This window comes from Strongylocentrotus purpuratus, unplaced genomic scaffold (genome assembly GCF_000002235.5).
Source record: "Strongylocentrotus purpuratus isolate Spur 01 unplaced genomic scaffold, Spur_5.0 spur5_scaffold_2, whole genome shotgun sequence".
NCBI lineage: Eukaryota > Metazoa > Echinodermata > Echinoidea > Camarodonta > Strongylocentrotidae > Strongylocentrotus > Strongylocentrotus purpuratus.
This window is the reverse complement of record NW_022145605.1, coordinates 16,551,551-16,576,386: the sequence shown is the minus strand read 5'-3', so window position 1 is coordinate 16,576,386 and position 24,836 is coordinate 16,551,551. Positions and strand designations below refer to the sequence as shown.

The window sequence follows — 24,836 nt, the reverse complement described above, 5'->3', positions numbered from 1 at the left end:
TAGTGCTTTCAACTAGTTTCAATTAGTTTCATTCCCTGTAAATTCATTTTTTTAAAATTAATTTGTGATGGTCTTAGCTTTTCAACTACTAGTATCACAGATAATCAGGGATTTATACTGATTCTGCATAACCTGTAGCTGCCCCTTTGGCATCAGAAATTATTTCCACAGAATTTGTCAGGGCACTCTGGCCGTCACTAAATTAACTAGTCCATTACTGGAATACCACATCAGAATACATTGAATGCAAGATTAATTTGTCACAGCCCTGACATTCTGAAATTTGTGGAAATTTCTTGCTATGAAGAGAGCTGTCATACACAATATCAAAAAGTTTTTGATTTTAGAGTTCATTCCTTGATCATAGCTAGCACCTTTGGATTTATTCATCATTGAATACACTTTAATTGTTATGCAATACTCGACCATCCCAATAAGACTCTCTTTGAGAACATTAAAAATGCAGCATTATTCTCTGACAACTGCTTTCTCCATAACTACCACCAATTTGATCAGATTTCTTTCTGTGGACAGTGTTTGTAACTTTAACAAGACTTGGCCAAATTTCTTATCATTTTGATGATTCCAGAACCTTGCAATACACACAAATTCTTATATGCTAGATGATCAACCTTTCTGGTCGATTCCACACCATTTCTTTCACAATGCAATCGCATGACCAGAACTCAACTTCATCTTTAAAGCTAAAGACCAGTTATGGTCATGCGATTGCATTGTGAAAGAAACGTTGTGAAATCAATAAGAAAAGGTTGATCATCTAGCATAGATATACTGCAAGGTTCTGGAATCATCAAAATGATAAGAAATTTGGCCAAGTCTTCATAAAGTTAGAAGCACTGTACACAGAAAGATGTATATGGGACTACACACACGTGCGCGACACGTGCATTTCATATCTCCCAACAGGCGAGAGATACACTAATTTACCAAATATATCAATTAGTAGGCGGTTTCCCGTCAAATTTTTTATCATCATGTAATATTCAAAACATATTCTTTCACATGATTGGTAATGAGAGCTTCCATTTCATTTTTTGAAATTGGGGCGTTTCCAATACTGGTCTTTTCCTTTAAGTCTAAACAGAATATAATCATCATACACATGACATAGTGTCTGTTGAGAGCGAGAAAAGAATTAACTCTAGTAAACGTATATGAGTTAACACCTTTCTGGCTCTATGCAGATGATATAATCCATGCAAGATTCAATCTCAGGAAAACCCAAATGACGTGAATGAGTTGCTGAACATCTTGGCGCAGCCCTTTTCCTTCTCTATGGCTTGCCCTAAGTATGCATGCATGTGACACATTTCATTTCACTGACCAGGAAAATTTGATTTATCACATAGGCTCTCAAATTGTAAGTTGACCTTAAATTTTCTTTTCCCGGACGATGTTTATAAAATGCATCCGTTACCCATCAGGCATAAGCACCCACGGTGTCTTTAAATCGTTAAGTCACCGGTGGGTGAATGAAAAGTTTTATACCGGTAGTCCGATAAAGTGGTCGTCATCAATCGTTGTCTGAATCGGAGCTGTCGTCGTCTTCTATATCAGGCATTGGAAATCGCAGGATGGCAGCCAAACCAGTCAGCTGATTGAGTTCTGGGAGCAGGAAAAACAGTGAGGCAAACAAGTAATTTATAGGCCTGGGTTAGACATAAAGACCTCATTCATTGGAATGAATACTTATATCAAATTGACAATAAAGGATAACAATTTTAGGACTTTAAAAATTATCCTCCATCAAAAACAAAGTGGCAAATTCTCACGATTTCCTCCATGATGCAGCTCTTCATACCTCTGTTTTGTGCAATATGTTCCATAAAACTCAATTTCCTCTATTTTCCTTCTCACCCCTGTACCCATTGAAACATTAATAGACATAAGTACCTACAAGTTCCTGTTTCATGAGGTAGGTTTATTCCTTTAATATCATACAAAATTTGGCTACAGAGTCAAAATTTGAATTGGAATATCGTTAACAATACTTGTTCAAACCATATACAACTTTTGATTTCGTCCACATCAAAATATCGTCAGGAACATCCACATAATACATAAAATTATAGATCGTCTACCAACAAGTAAAATAAACTTATATCAAGGATTGAATGTGATGAATACTTACGTTCTCCTGAGACATGCAAACTAGAAAAGACTTTGACATCGCCTCCATTATCTCTTACACTCTCTACTAGGTCAACATAGACACGCCTCTGTATTACATCAGAAGACCTGTAAATGACAAGTTCCCAAATAAAACCATTTTTGATAATCTATCATATCATAATTAAAGAGAAGGTTGAGTTCTGGGGAGAGGTGAAAAATAGTTTTTGAGCGATATCATGTTATTATGCAAGTGTGGAAGAACATCAGATAAAAACGTTCCCTGAAAAGCATGGCTCTTCAAATGCTTTTATATTCTTAAAATGACAAATAACAGTTTCGAAATGAGGCCTGATTTTTATGCCACATGTTTGTGTAGTCCCATCTTTCTGTGTACACTGCTTGTTACTTTACAAAGGCTGGGGCGCTGGGCCAAATTTCTTATCATTTTGATGACTCCAGAACCTTGCAGTACACACCAATACTTATATGCTTCATGGTCAACTTTCTGATCGATTCCACACTGTTTCTTTCCCAATTTAATCACATGACCAGAACTCAATTTTATCTTTAAGCATAAGATTTTAATGCAACTTTACTTCCAGTGTAATTAACAAAAGCTAGGAAAACAAATATAGAGAACATCTTTTGTGCGCACAATCTTGGTAACATAGACAGCTTCATTTGTTACTTCAAACCTTTAAGTAGAATTTTATCTCGCCAAAAAAGGTTAATCTGAAAACAAGAATACCTAGTTCAACGACCTTCATTAAGAAAATATGATACTGGAGCAAGTCCGTAGTGTATCTCTGCAGTTTTTTCAATATTTATTTTCTTTTAACTAATTAAAAAAAAAAAACTTCTGCACTTATGTATAAATATTAAGTCTACTGCTCAAAAAAAGCATTATACTTTGATAATAACCACAATAGCTCATGGAAGCATGAGCATTGATCAAGTTTAGAAGACATCTCAGGGATAATAAATATAAATTACCTGAATAATTCATCACTGATGAGGAGGGTTTCTATAGCAAGAGCTTCATTGGCTTCCTGTATCTGCTTCAATCTGAAAGGGGTAATATGAAATAATATATTCTTACAGCTCAGAAATTAAAACAAGGGAAACGCTCTCGGCGGTCTCGCCTGCATAACGCAATTCAATATGATAAACCAGAACGTCAATGAGGTAGCGCTCATCCGCATTTCGCAACAACAAATATCGTAAATTTTATGTGGTACACTATTGAACTGGTCAAAAAATAAAAATTTGATGCCCTGGAAGGGACATAATTTAATTTCATTTGCATAAAGTACGAGGGAGAAGAAGCAATTTTTGTTATTTTTGGAATAAATTTGCATAAATTACCATAATTAATCAATGGAGAACAATTTCAAAATTCTGTGTAGAAATTTAGTGAACCAAAGTAAGCTCTACGATTTAAAGCAAACCAAATCAAAATCGGTCAAGAAATGAGAGAGAAGAAGCAATTTTTGTTTTGTTTTTAATTAAATTTGCATAAATTACCATAATTAATTAATGGAGAACAATTTCAAAATTCGGTGTAGAACTTTAGCGTACCAAAGTTAGCACTACCAGATAAAGCAAACCAAATCAAAATCGGTCAAGAAATGAAGGAGAAGAAGCATTTTTTGTGATTTCGAATAAATTTGCATAAATTAGCATAGATAATGAATTTCACCATTCTGTTTAGAAGTTTTAAATCCCCCTCCTAGCCCTATCATATAAAACAATCAGAATCAAAATCGGTTGAAAAATAACGAAGAAGAAGCATTTTGAAAATCTTGATGTTGATGGCACAACAGAGTCTAAGTTTGTTGACCTTAAATGACCTTTGACCTTAACTAAGTGACCTGAAATTCTACTCACAAGATTGGGGAGACTTGATAACCCTATAGTCAAAGTTTCATTGACTCAGAACCTATATTTTAAAAATTATATCAAAAATTCAAAAACTTAACCTTAGGTTAAGTTTTTGATGTTGATGCCGCCGACGCCGGAAAAGCGGCGCCTATGTCTCGCTTTTAGCTACGCGGGCGAGAAAACTAGCGTAAAATAAACAATGTCACCACTATGTTTGATCAACAGCAAGTCATGTTTACAACTGGTATCTGTCATAAATTCAAATTATGTGACATAACTTATTTTTTTAAATTTTCAGTCTACATGCAATCCACTATCTTGCCTAATCAGATTGACTTTAAGAAATTATTACACTATGTTTACACACGCTTCTTCTTATGATACGTTATATTATGTTTGTCACAATCATTAATTTTTCTCAATTATTTACTATCTTCATTAAATAAGAAAGAAAAAGAAGAAATAAAGTTTCCGCTGAAGCACCTCCAGTGTTAACCGACTGCCAATGAGGCTCAAGAATCCTGTGATACGTATAAGGAAATGAGAAAACGTAGCAGTAAACCAGTTTAAATCATAGTCCAGGGGGGTGTTTCACAAAGACTAAGATCGACTTTAAGTCAGATTTAACTATGCCAGACTGTTCATGCCACTGGTTGCTCTCACTATTGGTCTCTCAATTATGATCTTTAGATAATATTTTTTCCTTCAATAACAAAAAGTTGTGACCACGATTTAAACATCCCTTGAAAAACCAATGCCAGGAATGGTTAGAGGAACTAGTGGCCATGAATGGCCCGCCATAGTTAAGTCCAACTTAAAGTTGATTTTAGTCTTTGTGAAGCAGGCCCCTGGGAGTGTAAACTCACCCGTAGAATGCTCTGTCTGGCTCTGTCGATAACATTGCATAGAACGTATCTAACGCTTTCACCTCCCCTGACGCTTTGGTGTCTGCCAGCTTGGAAGTCACTGCAGAGTCAGTGAGGATTTCTGGTTCAAGAACAAAGGATACAAAAGTTTGATACATACTTCAATTAAATGATAGAACTGAGAAGTCAATACAAATGAGGAAAAAAATTAATAATAAATGATAATAAAAACGGTGCTTATAAAGCGCTTACCACCGAAGTCTCTAAGCGCTACGTTAGAATGTCTAAAGATGTTTAATATTCAAGTATCTTGGCTGACTCAAGAAGAAGAAGAAAATACAACATGAAGACAAAAAATATGTAGGGAAGCAAAAGACAAGGAGAGAGCACAAAAAAGGGTCACATGACCTTGACATTGTTGCTTTCCCAGTGAAATATAAATTTTTTATTAAGACTCCAATCCAATGTTCTGAAGCGCTGCCAGGGATGCCAGTAAGAATTGATCAGAGGGCCTGAAAATCACCTAGAATGAGCTATTTTGTACACAAAAAAGCCTAAACTATGGTCTGAAAATAACTCACCAGGGCCTGAATTCAGGCTATTGCCTGAAAATTGGCATCCCTTAGTATTGACGTACCTTTGAGAGAGTGTTTGTGACCCGAGGAAGTGTGGACCTGAACGAATCTGGATTTGTTCTCCAGGAGGATCTTGAGATCTTGTTTCACGGCCTGCTGGAACATGTATTCACAAAACTGATCCTGTACAAACAAATGAGGTAGGAAGGTAAAAAAAGACTATCACATTATTATGTAAGATAATTTATATATTTTTCAATGATTCTATACGCTTGATGTATTTCTAAATGGAAATCTAGCGGGTCAATATGACATATTTTTGTTGGTATATATTGAATTTAAACTTCCTCACACATCTAAACATCAATATTGATTTTGATTATTAATGAGAGAACAATGACCTAAAGGAATTAAGTACATAATATTATTGCAATAAAACCTTTAAACATTAAATTTATGGATGATCTCATAAAATTGCTTACAAGGCTGCCTTCTTACCTTAACAAAGCCAGGGCTCCCGATTAAGACACATTTGACAACTGGAGAGGAAAACAAAAAAATAGTTATTTGCATTTTCATTCTACAAAGACACAAACAAGAGGTAGACTTTCTTGTGCTCACATCTTCTTAAAATATGAACATTACTACATGATCCCATTTTCCTTCAGCTAGTAATTGCAATGTTTTATTTATGAAAATATCAATCAAATGTGTTTATCAAGTAAATGTACCTACCGTATTTGCCGGCGATAAGGCCGCAGCGCAGTATAGGCCGCACCCCGATTTTGACATTTAACAAAAAAAAAAAAAAAAAAAATTGTTGAAGTCAGGATTTGATCTCTTGCGTACAAATGTTGATGTGACTAAAATCTCCGCCTTAAGACTGCTCGGCCATCCCGCACTGATGCTAGCATATAGAGTTTTCTGTGATGTATACATTGCGCTTCTCTCGTGTATTGAAATGGATTCAAAATAGCGACTTCGCGTGCTGGAAGCTTCGCGGCAGCTCCGTTAAACGGGCCCTTCTTTTACTTTTGCAATGCATTGGCACGAACTTAGATCAAGATCTATCGGCAGATGTTGTTTTTGGAAGTTTATTTTCGTCTCCATGTCAACAATGCAAGATAAAATTTTCGGTAAGATGTGTGGAAATGTATAGTTATTATACCGTTCGTAGATCTAGTCCCATATGTGCAAATTCGTGCTGGTTTTGACTTACTTTTTCAATTTTTTTTACTTTTTCGCCGCATAGGCCGCACCCCGACTTTTTGATATTTTTCTCTTCCAAAAATACTGGGCCTTTACGCCGGCAAATACGGTAACCAATAAAAAACTATTGGATGAAATGTTATTACCACAAACAAAAGAAGACAATTCTCAGTGATGGTACTGGTGACATTTTGTTTGTACTAACTACAGTAATCCCTATATAACTATCCCATTATTAGGCCTTAAAAAAAGCTGTTGTATTGCCCTTTGCGACGACCCAAAAATCTTGTAATCTATGGTCGGCTTTAAAAAAAAAAAAATCTTTTACCGTTTTTTATTTTTAAAAATGTATTAGAGCATTAAAAACTGAGAAATATCAGTCCACAGAGGGAGAAAAAAAAAAGATGATTAACGACCGACCCACTCATGTTTAGGCACCTGAAGGGCAATAGGCCTTACTTACTATCAAAGTTTATATGTCTGAGTATGCCTTGCATGACAGCATCATAGAACTTGACGAGTCCCTTGTCGTGCTGCCCACAGAAGCCTTTCCGTTTCCTCGGGATGCCGTGTTCTATCTTGGCCCGTACCAATGTCATACTTGGCGTGACCAAACAAATGTGGGCTAGTCCCTCCTGCATGACCACAGCTCCGACGTCTGCACTCTGGGCGGGGTCGCAGGCCATGTCTAGAGAGGGAGGGATAGGTGGGGGACAAAGTTGAATTTTTTTATTTTAAAGATTCATTTGCTATTGATAGAATCGTGAATTAATATATAAAATAGACCAAAATAGACAATGCAGTGCATAATATGCATTTTTTTAGCTTATTAAAATGGAAATTAGATTTATCAGCCATTATTTCTTCCAAGTAAGTTGCACTGAAATCTCTAGCATCAACATTTGGCAATGTTTGGCACTCTAAGATCTTCTGCCAGAATCTAGTCCTGAACTTTTTGTGGGTTGCATCATGGTCCTGGGATGGCTACTCTTAAATTTGACACTTTCTTAGTCAATAACCGATGGCTTTCCACATTTTTTGAACTAATTGTCAACTCCATCTTGGTTTCCCCTGATTTAAAAAAATCTCATCTGATATTTTCATCTTGATCCGTTTCCAAAGATCCATCACAAAGTTTGCCCCAACTGCTCTCAAGCTATGAGAATATAGATAAATGTAGATGAAATTGGAATATATGAAATTAACAGTCAATGCAAAAAGAACATCCTACTTCAAAGAGGCTCCTCTTTCCTTTTACACGGCGGCTTGGGGCCAATTTGCCCTTGAAATGCCCCCAAAAGAACCCCCCCCCCCCCCCAAAAAAAAAAAAAAAAAAATTGCATAGAGGTCAATGCAAAACAAATTAATGAGTGTTATTTTCATGCAAGCAAGCTTGAAAAGTAGCCCTGAAATTTTTTCAATATTTGTTTCCCTGGCAGCTAATGGCCTCACCTACCATCCCAGTATAGCTTCCGGAGTGAGCTGCTAAAGGGATTACTCCATCAAATATCAAGTAACAGGGGGGTGTTTCACAAAGATCCTTAGTTGAACTTATCTCTAAGTTGGACTTAACAATTATGGAAAGCCTTTAGCATCTATTAAAGTATTTTGTAAAATTTATTTTAAAAGGCATAAAAATGTTGATTCAAATCATTCATATTTTTTATTATCAAGGAGATTTCATTTTCTTGATGTGGAATTTATAAAAAGTTTAAAATACTCGAATTTTCCCTTTTGAATATATTTTATTTTAAGGCTACAAATGGCTCTCCATAATTTTTGAAGTCCAACTTAGAGTTAAGTTTGACTTAGGATCTTTGTGAAACACCCCCCAGAAATTGATCTTACCTATCCTGTCCAAGGCCACTATGTCCCATGACTTCTTGGCCAGAGTGAACTTCCTGTTGAGCTCTAGATCCAGAGTGTGGTAGGCTCCCATCTAATGGCAAAGAAGATAGCAACAATACTAATCTCATTATTCAAATCAAGTTAATGTGTTCGGGGATCAGGGATCACACAGCTATACTCCAGATTGGTTTGGACAAGCGTGTGTAGCTGAATCGTCCAAACCCATACCTGTTTTTAACTGTTATCGGCAAGGACTTTGGATGAGAAAATGAAATAATTTTCAATTATTCTGCATTTGGGACTTCACTTTATTGAGAATATGGACGAAATGCAAATCTGAAGAAAATAGTAACCCACATTTATGGTAAAGATCTTAAAGTGGGACCGTTTCAGAGATTTTCCAACACAAAATCATATCCCATGTTTAGAGATTTCTTGCAAAAAAGCAACCTATTTGAGCTGGACATCCCTGTATAACGTATTAATTAATCAAGAAATCCCTAATTTTTAAGGAACAACTTCTTATTTTTGCCAATCTGATTTTGGATCTAATACTAATTCTGAAATGAAAGGCAACATATCAGATCATCTGATCAGAAAATTGGTCCGACTTACATTTACAAAATAACCCACACTTACCTTGACATACTGATTTTCCTGTATATTACGACCTTTGACCCTGAGCATGCAAGCCTGGGAATCAAAGTCAATGTCTTCCACCGAGATAGTGAGAGTCGTCCTGACCCGGTTACTCGTACTGCTTCCTGTGGAGGACTCGGTGGTCACCTTACGTACCGTCGTCGAGCGTAGGCTGTCACGGGGGGCAACAAGGTTATATGCGTGCCACATGTCTTCTGGGTTTTCCGGGATGAGAGTGAGTTGCCTGTGTAAACATTAAAAATTGTGATAACTAGTTCATTTAGAGAGCAGGAATCAACATTCATCATTGAATAATGGCTTTTACTTAGAGTTTTAACTCGACTTCAGACACATCAAAAATAGGATTAATCAGGCAATGCATGTTATTTTCTCTTTACAATATAAGTAAAGATTCTATCATTTCAATAATGCATGAATATGATAAACGTGTAGATCTAGATCTAGAGTCTAGGCACTCCAGCAAAGCACAGAGAGCCAATGCTAATGCGTATTGACCTCTAGCACTGCATTTGAATACATGAATAGTTAATACACTCACAACACACAAATGCACACAATCATGCCGATGCGGCTGATCGGTAAGTTTGACAGTAGACTCACAATTTGAATTTTTAAATTATTCTTTCTTACATCGGAAAGTTGAGAAAAAAAATTGTGTTTTTACAGCTATTTAGCGCTAGGTGTCATCAATTGTCACTTAAGTAGGGCCTACTGATTTTGAGTGAAATTAGCATGATTATTTGAGCTTTGTAGTATCTACATTGGTGTTTGAAATGTTGAGAATCAATAGCACAGCCACGATAGTAATGCACCTATGCACCGTCCAGGCCTAATTCCCTAAACAAAAGATTAAAATAATTTTTTGAGAAGCACCACTCAATGAAACGACCGGAAGTTTCAACAGGATCACCTCACACTTCCGTATATGCCAACTGATGCTGATGCTGAAGTCTGACTGAGCTAGAAGGAAAATTAAAGATTTTATTCATAGCAAGACCAAGGAAACATAGTTCTACCGTAATTTACATTCTTACTATACATTTGCTTCATTCGATGAGCGATGATGAACCCTCTACATACTACATAGTCTTCACACAAAAATTTATTAGAAAAGATTGTTTTTCATGCAACTCACGCCAATTTCAACGGATGGGGCTACCCCAAGGTCATTCATTGAAAAAGTACTCACCCGGCTCCATCCTTTTCGAAGTCTTTGCTTATGAGTTTCATGTTGATTCTTCTTCCAATAGCAAATTTTCATCGAGAAGAAACGTTCTGCCTATGTAATGAACATTATTTTGGAGCTGAAGCAGCAAAAAACAGACGTTTTACATGACAGCTCCACAGTCTGGGAATGTCGCAAGACACCGGCAAATGGTGAAAGAGGCTGACGTGTGTATTTCATTTTGTAGCGGTCTTTTGAATGGTTTGGCGCGCTGCTGCATGCTACGAACTGATAGTACTGATGGAATGACCGGCAATGTGGGGTCGGAATTAGAGTACAGTCTGAATCAATTTGGTAGATGGGAAGGGGAGGGGCCGGGTGGTAGGGTGGGGGGGGGGGGGGGGGGGGGGGTGGTTGATTTTGGAACCATTCAGAGTCAGAGACGTATAATTATAAAATCCCATCCGTAAAGTGAAGGATACGTTAAAAAGAAAGGAAGAAAAGGGAAAAAAGAAAGGAAGAAAAGGGAAAAAAGAAAGAATTTTTCAGAAGATGGAAAAAGATATAGTCTATAGACAAAATCAGTGTAGATGAATCAATCAAGAGAGATCGATGCAGACTAAAAGAAAATATTTAAAAAAATGAATAAGAGGAAACTGAGCTGAATATATATATATATATATATATATATATATTTTAAAGAGAGGGAACATGAGACTAAAGCGGCCGCAGGACAGATAAAAAGAAAGATGTATCAGAGAGATAGATAGAGAGAGAGAGAAATAAGATTATTATAATAAAATAAACCGTTACATTTTCATATATATGATGAAGAAGGCTCGAGCCAAGGGGGCGGTGGGGGCGGTCGCCGCCCCCCCCCCCAAAAAAAAAAAGAGAGAGAGGGGAAAAAAGTAAGGGGAATTTAATGAAACGTCAAACCTTCCGTGCTTCGCTCGGGAGGGGGGGGGGGGGGGGAACTGAATTCAGATAAGGATTAAGAGTCGAGAACGGTACAACGAATACAACCGCCCCCTAAAATAAAATCTTAATTTGGACCAAAATAACAAAAATCGTACTTTGGAATACCCCTATTTATAAGATTGAAAGGACACTTTCGCAAATTGACCCATATTTTACCATATTTCAAGGACAAGACTCGGCTCCGAGAATTTTCTTCCCGGTTTTCTCTTTTCTCTTTTCCTGACCCCTATTTATCAATTTCGAGAACACCTGTGCACCCCTATTTTCTATATTTCGAGGAACATTTTGTCCGCGGACATTGCTTGAAATTGACCCCTTTTTCCGCGATTTATGGTAACGGTCATGCGGTCCCTAAGTCACATTGAGTGACCCCACCGGGCTATTCCCCCATTCTCAACATCCTCGTCCATACACTACTACCCCCACCAGTGGCGGATCCAGGGGGGGGGGGGGGGCCTGGGGGAAAAAAAGGAGAAAAAAAAGAAGGAAAAAAAAGAAGGAAAAAAAAATAAAAAAATAAAGGAGGAAAAAAAAAAGGGGAAAAAAAAGAAGAAAAAAAAAAAGGAAAAAAAAAAAGAAGGAAAAAAAAGGAAGGAAAAAAAGGGGAAAGATATCAAAGGTATCAAAATATGCTCATCTGACCGTAATTGAATGCCTCTGGACCCCACCAATGGCCCTAAGAAGGGCCCCTGGAAGCTCATCTGACCATAATTTAATGCTTAACACCCCTTAGCCTCCGGGGGCTCCGCCCCCTGGACCCCACGCCAATTCGTGACCTGCCATTGTCGCAAATAAGGTATAAAAATATGCTCTTCTGACCATTATTTATTGCCCAAAACCCCCTGAGCTTCCGGGGGCTCCGCCCCCTGGACCCCACACCAATTCGTGACCTGCCAGTGTCACAAATAAGGTATACATATTGTGCTCATCTGACCATAATTTAATGTATGAATCACCTGAGCTTCTGGGGGCTCCGCCCCGTGGATCCAACACCAAATAGTGTCCTGCCAGTGTCACAAATAAGCTATAATAATATGCTCATCTGACCGTTATTTATTGCCTAAAACCCCTGAGCTTCCGAGGGCTCCGCCCCTGGACCCCACGCCAATTCCTGACCTGCCAGTAGGCCTATCACAAAGAAGGTATAAAAAATATGCTCATCTGACCGTTATTTATTGCCCAAAACCCCTGAGCTTCCGGGGGCTCCGCCCCCTGGACCCCACACCAATTCGTGACCTGCCAGTGTCACACATAAGGTATAAAATTATGCTCATCTGACGATAATTTAATGTCTACAACCCCTGAGCTTCTAGGGGGTCCGCCCCCTGGATCTAACACCAAATTGTGTCCTGCCAGTGTCACAAAATATATCCCCAACATAAAAAATCCCTCTGCCCTTTTGTGGGGCATTAATCCTCATTACTGTCATGTATGATTAGAGGCGTAGGTCCCCTAGTTGATAAGCATAGTAGCATACACATGCTTTAGCAGTCACGCAGTACACACATTGGCAAATTATTATTCAATAAAATCTGAGAATGTATACTATTATTTAGATCTATTATTTTTAAATTATTTTTAAAATAATTCCATAAATTGGGATAAAAAAAAAAAATATTCCACCTTTATGAGCGACATTGTATTTCATTTTCACTAACGATGAATCTACATTGTAATGCAATTTTAAGGTTTCCCAGGTTTATTTAGGAGAATAGAAGATTGATATTGTTAAGTCGTTCGATAACATCACTCAGTTTGATTTGATTGGAGATATATCTCATTAATAAACAGTGTAAAGGCTATGTAGTCTCAAACAAACATACACCATTAAACTTCAAGCTCACTTACACATGAAATATTGCGACACTTTCAAGGCTACTTATTATTTCAAGTTTATATACAAACGGCAACAGCTTCATTATTAAATGTAAGTTCTTCTCACTTTAATCATTGGTCTGGAAACAATTATTTGCCCATTGTTGTATACTATACAATATTATCCATAACGATGAATATACATTGTAATGCAATTTTCAGGAAAACCATACTTGTCATTTGTTATATTTGTTATATGATATTATATTCCACATACTAAGAATCTTGCTCTACGATTGGTCAAATGTAAATCACGTGATGAAAGATAGTTAGCCCACTATTGATGGGAGAAGCAAAAAGTTCGTTACACTGTGTAGATAGTACTACTATCTACACAGTGCAACGCACTTTCACTGAAGATAGAGGTACTATCTACACAGGGCAACGCACTTTCACTGAAGATTATCCAAAGGCGCACTAAAACAGGCGTAATTAAGCGCGCATTACCAATGAGCGCAATTAAAGAAAACACTGTACCCTCAAGGGGTTGGGTTAAACTTAAACTTTTTTGTGTGAATTTGGGCCTAGGTGTCTTTTACGTAGATGCATACACGTCCTTTTCTTTTTGTAGTTAAATTGTTTTAGATGTGGAATATAAAGCAAATAATCACCTTTTGGTTTCAGGCGATGGCAAACTATCATTTTCTCGTCGATCAGAATGTATACGCTATCTTTCCGAAGCGAAACATCCAGATCGCCTCGGAAGTGATAGTTTGTCCCATCACCTTCACCAACGGTAGTTATTTGCTTACTATAGCAAATCGTTACGCTTAATATCGATATGATAATGTGAAGCTGCTATCATACAATGTCAGCAAATTTCTTGACACAATTAGGGTTTTGTTTTCATATTTTATCATCTGTTCGATTTTCCCCTTGTTAGTTCAAATAAAGAGTGAAATATTGTGGATATTTATTTGTGAAAAAAAAAATCACTACTCAAGCTTTCCAGTGATATTGGCGGCTTCGAACCTGGGACATCAAAGGTAACAGCACATCAGTAGATTCTATTGTGCAACCATAGAAAACGGCAGCTGCTTGGAATAATTTGTTGCCAGTTGGGTCTCCATGTAGCACTGAAAACTCCTTGTTAATATCAGTTATAAGCATCCGCGGTACATCATTCTGTTCCGTTGCTTCTTCTCATTATCAACACCACTATCTGCGTCGTGATTCAGAGCAAGGTGTTATCATTTCATAAACATAAGATTGTTATCTGTGCAGCAACTATCATTGGTATGGTAGTATGTTATATCTACACAACATTATCTTCACCATCCGTTAGACACCTGATTAATATCAGTAAGTTTATCACTTTTCATATATAACTTGTTTTACAATGATATCAACATTTCTGTATTATACGAAAATTGCATTAGGTAGCATTCGAAAGTGTGTTTTGTTGAAACGAAAAGTACTCTAATTAAAATTGAGATGTACAGTCGCTGTTTGAGAACGAAATTTAATTATAACTCAGTTTCCACTATATTTCATATGTCACATACGTGTACTTTTGTGTCCTTTTAGTTGGTAATGATATTGATTACTCTAGTTACCATGAAAATGAATATGAGAAAAATGAGATTAAAATAGTGTATGTGACGTTAAAGCGAATACTCGACTTGACTTTGTTTCTGATATCGTTTCTGAATTTGAATCACTTTCAGATAATGTTTATACAACGTTATTTAATTCAAAATGTAAAATTATGTCTAATATCTGGGGTTTGTATCTAAGTTGATCTGGAGTTCTGGTAATTAAATTACATTTACGACTACATTAACTATTTAAAGTCACTCTAAATACATTCTATTCAGGAATAGCAAACTTCAGGCATTTTAGGCATTGATTAGCTTTCCTTTTGGCCTTGAGCTTTTCTTTGTGTTTCTATCTTTTAGTATGAATTTCATTTTAATCTGATAAACTGTATCTTTCATATTTCATATAGCTTATTATACTGACGATTGAGAATCTGGTTTCCTTTTATTTTTCAGAAAATGAAAGTTTTTCCAAGACAAAGTATACAGCTTCTTTGAAAAGGGTAAGAAAATCGTCATTTATTACACTTATTGTTATTGAAATTAAAAGATTACTTACATTACACGGTATGGTCATCAAATTTATATGCTCTTTAGATTGATAGTCAATGAGCGCACTTATATTATTTTGACATACGGCATAAAAGTAAAAATCATCTAGATGTAACAGCGTGGTATATAGCTTGATCGTTATGAAAATCACCCTTCATATAATTAGTCTTATGTATTTTTAACAGGGTGCCCCCCCCCCCAAAAAAAAAAAAAAAAAAATCGCAATTTTATGAGATCTGTATTTTTAACAACAACATTTGAGGTTTGGGCGTACAAAATAACACCAAGATAATTATTATTGGGTAAGGCATTTTGATTCTACGCTTTTTTTTTGTAAGGCGAAATTTGCTACTTTTGCAACCATATAGTCATGCATAAAGTATGCGACGAATTTGTACCTGAAGGCTTATGCCTAGGTCACATTTGCCGGGGCGGCCGTGGGGTCTGAAATATCTTCTGCAATAGCAATTATAGGGCCACCGCAGCATTCACACGGACACATACTGTATAGCAGTCATAACCGTTAGGGTATAGCGTATTTTGAATTTGTGGAGACAGAAAACCTGCGGCTGCCGTACGGCCTTTGAAGTGATGACTCACGGTCGCCTTAGGCCGTCCCTGCGTCAGCCGTAGCTGATTGAGAAATGCTAGGGCACACGATTGCAAGGTAGCCGCAAGGCCACCGTACGTCCGACGTATGGTCATCGTTGAACCACTCTACGACATGGCTACGGTGTGTCTAATTGTCGAATTGCTACGGTGACCCTATAGAAATGAAAAAAAAAGGTCATAACTCCGCGCTATAATCCCACTGCGACCCGTACGGCCTGTAAAGATAGGGATACGCCCTACAGGGTGACCCTGGGGCCACCGCAGGCTCTCGATTTTGGGGTTCCCGGCCGCCGTATCCTACCCGTATAGAGCAAATGTGACCTAGGCATAACCAAACAATCAGCTGTGTTGGCGAACAAAATGACTGCTCTCATCAACTACATGTATTATGTTGTCAACACAACTCAGACATAACGCGAAGGTGTTTTTTTATCATCCTGATCAATAATTAGTTCACTGCTTTGCATGCTGACTCCCTGGTTGTGGTGCATATCGTGTGTAAGGCAACCATCTTTTAGGTTAATGTAGCCTCGTTTTAATTATTCATTCAATTTTGTTATATAGATTGTTTATATTATTCTGTCGCACTAATGTTTTGGTATTCTGAGGAGGCTAGGAACAGTGTGTGATATGTGTGTGCACTCCAAATGAAAACTGCTCAATGTTGAGTAAAATGTTACTCTTTTAAGTAGTCAAAAGGGAACCGCTCAACGTTTGAGTAAACTTTACTCAGCTTGTGTTGAGTAACAAATCTACTCATCTGTTGAGTAAAAATATTACTCAATAAAAGACTAAATCTCTACTCAGTTTGAATGAGTCAACCTTTACTCAATATTTACTCCTTTGTTGAGCGGTTCCCTTTTTTACTCAGCATCTGGGTAGAAACATAATCAACTCATGCCGAGTGAGAAACTTCTCATGAGTTGAGCCAAATTTTACTCAATTAACGACTACATGTTTTTGACTCAAATTGTTTGAGCAATTTTTTTGCTCAAATATTGAGTATGATGTTTTCTGGGTAACGCTTAGTTGCTCAATCAATATTGAGTACATGCTTTTACTCAATACTGATTAAAACAAAGGTGGATTCAACTAGGGTTTTAACTTTTTGACTAAGGGTTTAACTAAACCGCTGATTAATATTGTTCTTTTTTAACAGCTGTTAAGTAACCATTATTTGTCAATAGAGAATATAAACCATAATTTTGCCTGATTTCTAAATTTAGCATTGATTTGAAGTTCTTCACTCACACACTATGCCAATAATATAAAGTCCACGACATTTTAAATTCAGTAACATAATTTGTGGACTTTAATTTCCAAAATCAGTTTGAATAACATTATCAGGTGGCGGTGGTAATGAGGTGATCAAAGAAAGACTCTCATTATTAGTCCATCTGTATTAGGGTCCATGGTTAATAAAATCATTGGTACGAATTCCATAAATGAGACGATCAAAGAAGTCCCGTATGACAGCTGCCTGGGCAGGGTAATCCAGCTGTAGTACTAGAAATATCTTGTAGCAATTGCTGCTGTCAATGCAGAGCATGAATAGGCGCTTCTCTCGAGGACTACGTAACACTGTCCTGGCTTCCTTGGTGTTCCTCAAAGCACCAACAAGAACAGTTGGCTCCTTCCTCTGAAGGAGGACAGAAAAAAATCCAAGCCAGTTCATTCCTAAAATGATAACATTTTGATATGTAGTTAACATGGTAGGAATAAACAAGGTAGAGGTTAATTTATGTGCATTAAGTTTCGATAGGATGATAACAACTAATTGGTTTTGATAAAAGAAGATTGTCTTTTTCGGGGGGGGGGGGGAGTTGTCCTACTCCGAGTCCTATTAATATCATGAGGATTTCTTACCTAGAAATGTCGGTTGGAGCTCTTCCAAGCTCGATCCATGATCTCAGAATTTCTTCCCAATGTGTCACATCTATCTCAGTTCTTTTGCATCTTTCTGCACGCGCACATGCATGCACGAGACAGCTAATACCCAACCGTAGTTTACTCAAAATTGAAACAAACGAAGTTTTTACTCAATGTTGAGTCATTGATTTACTCTTTATCGAAGGTAACACATTACTCGGATGACGAGTACCAATAAAGTTGATTTCTTACTCCAGCTTGAGTAATGAATTGCTCATTTTGTTACTCAGCTTGTTTTACTCGGCACAATTTACTCGCTGAAATTAAGAGTGTAGCAATGTCATAAATAAGAATAAAAGCAATAACCATGCACTTTGAACTTATCTATCCCTTTAAGCGTTTGGGATTTGAGAATGGTAGGTCATTTTAAGACAACAGTACTATGCGCACTTCAACGAAATCAAAGAAAGATTTTTGTTTTCGTTAAAAAAGAAAAAGAAAACGTCAAGGGTAACCCCTTTAACATTTTTAGACGTAAACGGTGGCCTTCACGGTTTTGCTTCAAACTTGGAGGAAAGTTCGCAGTTGGTCTCCCAAACACATAACCAGGGTTATTAAGATCAAGATAATTAGGTTCGTAAGATATGAGCCTTCAAAGATTGTTTAAGGGCTCCCTATACCGTCCTTAACAGTAAGGTATTTTCATGCCCCTATTCCCCGCAAGCAAAATTATTTCTATAATTCTCCTGAGATACCCAAGAGCAGGCTAACCCATCAAAATGCCTCATAAATTTGGAAGGGAGGCGGTAGCATTCTGATTTATTTGGCATCATTCCCTTTAACCTTCAATCCACCCCCTAAAATAATATCCTTTTCTTATTTCCCACACCATTCCACCTCTACAGCATAATGTGATACACACTGGTTATTGAATCTAAATACCTACTTGTTCGATAGCCTGCTTTTAAAAGGGAATGTTATGTAGGAGTATATTATATGTACCTACTTCGTTTTAACTTTGAAGGGGTTTTACTAATTATGAACATTGGGCAAGATTGTGTGAGGGTGATGAGAAGGTATTGGACTTGGTGATGTAGCTTGGATGGTAAGGGGGAGGGGGGGGGGGGTGGTTAAGTGAATATAAAGGAGTGTAAATTACCCACTTACTTTAATTGAAGGGTTCTTATAAATTATGAACAGTGGGTGTTGTAATATGTTATATGACTCGGTGAAATGATAGAGTCTGGCAGACGATGTAGTTACTGATTAGTAGCCATATTGTAAGACTATTTATTTATGTATCCTTCTGCCTAGCTCGGCGTGGTATTAACATATCATATATCATGTTAATGTAGTTCCAAGTGGACATACAACATCTCCCTCACAATAGATTTTTTTTTTTTTTAAATGAATAACGAAGAAAGGTTATAACAGTTAATCATAAAACCTCTTGAAACTCCAAACACCTGCAAGCAAATATTTTGCAAATACCAATACCTTAAAAATACTTTAACATATGCCCGACTGATTGCCAATTAAGGAATATGTTTATGATTCATAAGAACCAAAATTCGCAACCTTACTTTAGATCCATAAAGTAGTCCTTTTTTGAGAGAGATTATTACGTGGAATACCTAAAACCAAATGATAAAAAATAAAACTATGCGGTTACATATACATCAGCAAACACATGCCTATACAGTTTTTTTCTTCTATATTGACATTTCCAACTTCTTATTTGCTAATCCAAACTTGGCCATTTAGAAGTAAATTGTACTTACATATATTTACAACCAAAATACTGTAATACTAGTTTGTAAGCAAAACATTGTTTAAAATTTGCTCATACAAAGAACTTTGCTGGGCAGAGCTACTGAACAACTCTATGGAAACTTTAGAACATACATTCAACTTTGTTCTCATATTCTTAAAACATTTATAATAACTCAACACAAAACATTGTATTCAAGAAAGTTATGTTGCTTGATTATCTAACATAAAGATACCATTGGGCACATTTCTTTACATTAGCATCATTGTATGCTATTTCTCTCTTCTCCTTTTTTTTTTGTTGTTGTTGTTGTTGTTGTTGTTGCTATGAATAAGTTAAAAAAAAATTGGTTATTATCCAATATACATGAAGTGTCTTTATGTGAGATTCTAATTATAAACTGGAACCTTTGTTCAATCTATATAGTCTGTCACTTTTTGTGTTTTAATTCTTCTTTCAAATTGTTTTTGGTAGTGTTTAACGATAACGGACAGGTTTATTACTAATGCGTCCAGAACGTGTTCTGTAAGGGTCTGTCTCGGATCCTGTCTGGTGGTCTAGTGACTGGTCATGGTCAAGTCCGTCTGCAATTTTTTTGTTCATTGGGGTAGGTGTGTTAGCTAGGCGCGCATCTTTAGTTGGCTCTGCCAGACGAGGCATTTGTGGGACATCTCTCAAGTGTACCCTATTCCTTCTGAGTCGCGTGCCATTTGGGGTTGTGACTATGTACGACCTGGCCTGTAGATCATTACATAAGTTTGTCACCTCAGCTGGAATCCAAGTGTGGGATTCTTTGTCCAGGAAGCGGACTTTCTGTCCTACTCTGAGTGGCTGGAGCTCTTGCTTGCTTCCAACCGCATCGTAGTCTGTCTTCATGCGTCCCCTGCGCTGCTCCAAACGTTCCTGGTTCTTTTGTCCTTGATATGTTGTATTCGAATCAAGGTTAGCAGGAAGTAGTGTTCGGACTTGGCGGCCGAACATCATTTCGACTGGGGATGGAAGATGGGCATCCACTGGAGTACATCGTAGGTTTAGTAGAGCTGCTGCTGTACTTTCTCCAGTTGTCTGTGTTTTCCGTATGATCTCTTTCACTGTTCGGACCGTACGCTCTATTTGTCCGTTTGACTGGGGGTACCTTGGTGAGGAGGTCTGATGCGTAATTCCCCATTCCTTGCACATTTGCTGAAAAGCTGCACCGATGAATTGTGGGCCATTGTCTGACATAATCTCTGTAGGAGATCCCAGAAGGCCAAATATGCCAGTTACAGCATTCGCCACACTTGCACTCGTTGTGGAAGTCAACCGCTGTACGACTGGGAATTTCGAATGATAATCGACTATAAGAAGATACTGAACCATATTCAACTCAAACAGGTCCATGCCTACTTTGGTCCAAGGTGTGATAGGGATTTCATGAGGAAGGAGTGGTTCCCTTCTCTGCTCAGGCATCCTTTCCTGGCATTGGTTGCACAATCTGACACTTTCGTCAATCTGGCGATTTATGTTTGGCCAGTAAACCGACTGGCGCGCTAGGAGTCTCATCTTCTCGATGCCCGGATGGCCTTTGTGCAGTTGCTGAAGGATATCTTGTCTCATAGATTGGGGAATGATCACCTGCCTGCCTTTGAAGAGGACACCTCCAGACATGCCTAGTTCATCACGAAATGGCCAGAATGGGCGCAAATCGCTTGGAAGTTCCTGAATAGTTGCAGGCCAACCAGCATGAGTGAATTCTTTCACTTGCTGTAGAATAGGATCCCTGGTAGTCTCCTTCTGTAGTGCTTCTTGCTTGAGGCTCCCGAAATGGAGCAGATCGATACCCAATGGGTCCTCAACCTCGTCCAGTAGTATGCTTTCTACGTGGACATCCAGCGGAATGTCTTCTGCCTTCGTCGGATTTGGCAGTCTACTGAGCGTGTCAGGAATAATCATCTCTGTTCCTGGTCTGTGTTCAATTGTGAAGTTGTATCCTTGAATCTTCACTAAGAGCCTTTGTAGCCTGGGCGGGGCACTTGTGAGTGGCTTGCTGCATATCGTCACAAGTGGTTTGTGGTCAGTCAGTATCTTGAAGTCTCTCCCAAAGAGGTAAGTGTGAAATCGGGTAATCCCGAAGACAAGTGCCAGTGTTTCCCTCTCAATATTTGAGTACTGGGCTTGGCAGGGAGAGAGACTTTTCGAGGCGTATGCCACAGGCCTTCCACGCTGTGAGAGACATGCTCCCAATCCTTTGGATGAAGCGTCTACTTCAAGGGTGACAGGTAGCCCTGGATCGTAGTACTTCAGCAAGCTGTCTTGCTGGATAGCCTTCTTCAGCTGGCAGTATGCCTCCTGGTGATCCTCTTGCCACATGAATGGGACATCTTTCTTCATGAGATAACGCAAAATAGCGACTTGGTCTGCATAGTTCGGGATGTAGGGTGACAGGAAGTTCATCATGCCTAGAAACCTCTGAAGGTCCTCTTTATCCTGTGGGGTAGACATTGTGTGGATATCTTCCACCTTGCAGGGATCGGGACTGATTCCTTGATCTGAGTAAATCGTCCCGAAGAAGTTGATCGAGCTCGCTTTCACTACACATTTGCTGCTGTTGAATACGAGTCCCTCCTTTGAGGCCACCTCAAGCAGCTTTGTGAGGTTTAGGTCGTGCTCTTCTTCCGTCCTGCCCATGACGACTATATCGTCTGCTATGCAAACACATCCTTGGGTCTGCCCTATTATGTCATCCATTCGCTGTTGGAATAGATCTTGGCTTGTTGAAAGCCCAAACGGAAGACGAAGAAAACAATACCTCCCGAACGGAGTACGGAATGTAGTCAGCTCTTGTGAATCTTCACTCAGATGCACTGACCAATAGCCAGATTTCGCATCTAACTTAGTGAAGAACTTCCCATTCGCAAATGATGGGTTGATCTCTTTGAGTGTTTGGATTTTGTGAGGGCACCGCTTGAGACTTTCATTCAGGCGCTTGGGATCTAGGCACACCCGGATTGATCCATCCTTCTTTACTGATGTAGTGATTGAGCTGCACCAATCAGTGTGATGCGTTACCTTACGAATTACACACTGTTTTTCCATCTTGTCAAGCTCGGTTTTTAACTTATCCTTGATATGAATGCTGCACTTCCGTGGGGCATCTATGTGCGGATTGGCATCTTCCTTCAACAGAAGGGTAGCTGGGTCCTTGAAGTTACCTATGCGGTCGAATTGGCTCGGCCATCGTGAAATAAGGTCGTCTACTGTCCGTATGCATGGTGCTTGACCTGGAACATTTACAGGTGCTTCAACACATTGTTCCACCGTGTGGAGAGTGACCAGCTTAAGGGCCTTGCAGCTTGAAAGGCCTAATATTAAAGGTCCTGGTACATTGACCACGAAAAACTCCCGTTTACTCCAACCTGAATCGTCATATTGACACATGAGATCAAGAGAACCGATACATGGGATAACCGTTTCACCATAGGCCATGAGCCGGACGCGCCGTGGCCTTACAATAGAGCGCCACTGCCCATCGGGGTACATTTTGTTTACAATACGAAGAGGGAGTGTGTTGCCCCCTGCTCCAGTATCTATCTTCACCTTCAGGTGATGTTGCCCGGCCTTGTACGGACAAGCGATATCTAATACTGCGAAAGCTTCCTTGTCCTCTTCTTCGTCCTTGGTGTCCATGCTTGAAATCACTATCGTGCTGAAATGGTGAGGGACACAATCCTCCTCATGGGTAGAGGGTATCTGTTCATTCACTTCTAAAGGCGAAGTGTCAACCTTCTCATGGCTCGGTCCACGTCTTCTATCTGACTTGGACCTGCAGAATTTGGCCCAATGCCCCTTCTTCCCACAGTACTTGCAGTTATCATGATATGCTGGGCATTTCCTGGGATGATGCAGTCCACAATTACCGCATTGTTTGCGCTCACTCATTCTGGATCTGCCATCTTTGCTAGGTCTCTGTGGTTTCCTACTGAACGCGTCAATGTTTGACACTGGGGTCAGGTCTGCCAGACACTGCTTGCCAGCAGCAATGGCCTCATATTGCCTTCCTAGTGTGACCACATCCGTAAGGGGGTGGCCTGCTGGTTTCTGCAACAAATCTCGCTGCAGACCATCGAAATGCGTAGATGCAATTACCAGTTCAATTATTCGTTCGTTGAGTTCTGCATCTGTGAAAGTGCATTGGCGGCTTTTGTCCCTACAGCGGGTCACAAAATCGTCAATGGATTCTTCGGGTTTCTGCCTATACCTCATAAGTTCAAGACGGTGGATACGAAAGTTAATACTGACTTTCAACTGCTTCTCGAAAAAATCCCATACTTTTTCTGGTTTATCCTGGTCTGCAGTACTAAGACCTGAAGCATTGAGGCGTCGCAAACCTTCTACACCTAAAGCAATCTTTATCTTTGTTGCTATCTTCACTTCATCCGTAATATCTAAATCTTTCAAGCATAGTTCCATGCGCTGCTTAAAGAGAGAGAATCCACTTGCCAAGTCGGGCATCTGCCAATTCATTTCAGGGAGACGCGCCATATTTAATGCGTTGCAACTCGATAAGTCTAACAAAACCAGTCCGTCTTACAGTACGTGATCAAAATAAGTCCTCACACAAGACACGCATCAATAATTGTCAACGGGCCGAAAGTTATTTGCATAAATAGAAATATGCCCAGGTATTAGCAGTAATTCACCTATTGGTCGGAACTACTTGAATGCTGCTCACATCAAATTAGCAGGCAAAATCAATTACGAGCATACATGTACACTTTATCGTCTAACAATAAGTACACAAATTGTCACAATATACCTGAATACTTGGACTATTTATTAACTTTTCTGAACCTGAAACCCAACTCATCAACTGATCTTTCATTTGGTCCAGACTAGGTCCCGTTTAGGTATTTTGGGATTTTCGTATAGCTAGGCTAAAATATAGTGGCCTACACTCTGCACTATATACCTCTGTAATCTACGTCTACTGTAGATGTGTACTTAGTCTACCAAAAAAAAAACTACAAGAACAGAGTTTAAAGCACTGATATGAGCACCAGCAGACTTCGATCTAAATCTAGACTTAGATCTAGTCTAGTCTAGTTACAATTGAGAATGATGATCCAGGTCAAGAGCTAAAGTCAGACCTGGATCCCTAACTGTTACTCAGTCCCAGATTTAGACTCTCACACAGTAGATATCTCCTCGGCACAGGTGCTGAACTGAAATGCAAACCCAACTGCCAGTGTTAGACCAGGTTTAGATTAAACCCTTATATAAATCTAGACCGTTATAGAGCACCGGTCTAAGTCTGAGTCACAA

The 24,836-nt window shown here is 38.7% G+C and overlaps 2 protein-coding genes across 2 annotated transcripts; both read right to left on the bottom strand.

The window, feature by feature from the left end:
- Positions 1-998: 998 nt before the first annotated feature.
- On the bottom strand, positions 999-10,591 carry LOC585468 (protein pelota homolog). Its single transcript, XM_785294.4, has 10 exons — positions 10,362-10,591; positions 9,152-9,395; positions 8,513-8,603; positions 7,128-7,352; positions 5,954-5,994; positions 5,518-5,638; positions 4,881-5,001; positions 3,127-3,198; positions 2,153-2,259; positions 999-1,626 (listed from the first exon to the last, which is right to left on the bottom strand). The coding sequence occupies exons 1-10, from the start codon at positions 10,400-10,402 to the stop codon at positions 1,535-1,537; spliced, it is 1,155 nt and encodes a 384-aa protein (XP_790387.1). The 5' UTR covers positions 10,403-10,591; the 3' UTR covers positions 999-1,534.
- Positions 10,592-17,297: 6,706 nt separating this feature from the next.
- LOC115926403 (uncharacterized protein K02A2.6-like) lies at positions 17,298-24,056 on the bottom strand. The gene is made up of 2 exons (XM_030991086.1): positions 20,220-24,056; positions 17,298-17,534 (listed from the first exon to the last, which is right to left on the bottom strand). The coding sequence occupies exons 1-2, from the start codon at positions 24,054-24,056 to the stop codon at positions 17,298-17,300; spliced, it is 4,074 nt and encodes a 1,357-aa protein (XP_030846946.1).
- Positions 24,057-24,836: the final 780 nt, after the last annotated feature.

Coding starts and splice junctions, on each gene's coding strand:
- LOC115926403 (XM_030991086.1), bottom strand. CDS start 24,056: ATGGCGCGTCTCCCTGAAATGAATTGGCAGATGCCCGACTTGGCAAGT. Junction 17,535..20,219: donor CGCGACTCAGAAGGAATAGG/GTACACTTGAGA, acceptor GTCCTCCTTCAG/AGGAAGGAGCCAACTGTTCT.
- LOC585468 (XM_785294.4), bottom strand. CDS start 10,402: ATGAAACTCATAAGCAAAGACTTCGAAAAGGATGGAGCCGG. Junction 9,396..10,361: donor TTCGAAAAGGATGGAGCCGG/GTGAGTACTTTT, acceptor ATGTTTACACAG/GCAACTCACTCTCATCCCGG. Junction 5,639..5,953: donor GGAGCCCTGGCTTTGTTAAG/GTAAGAAGGCAG, acceptor TTGTTTGTACAG/GATCAGTTTTGTGAATACAT.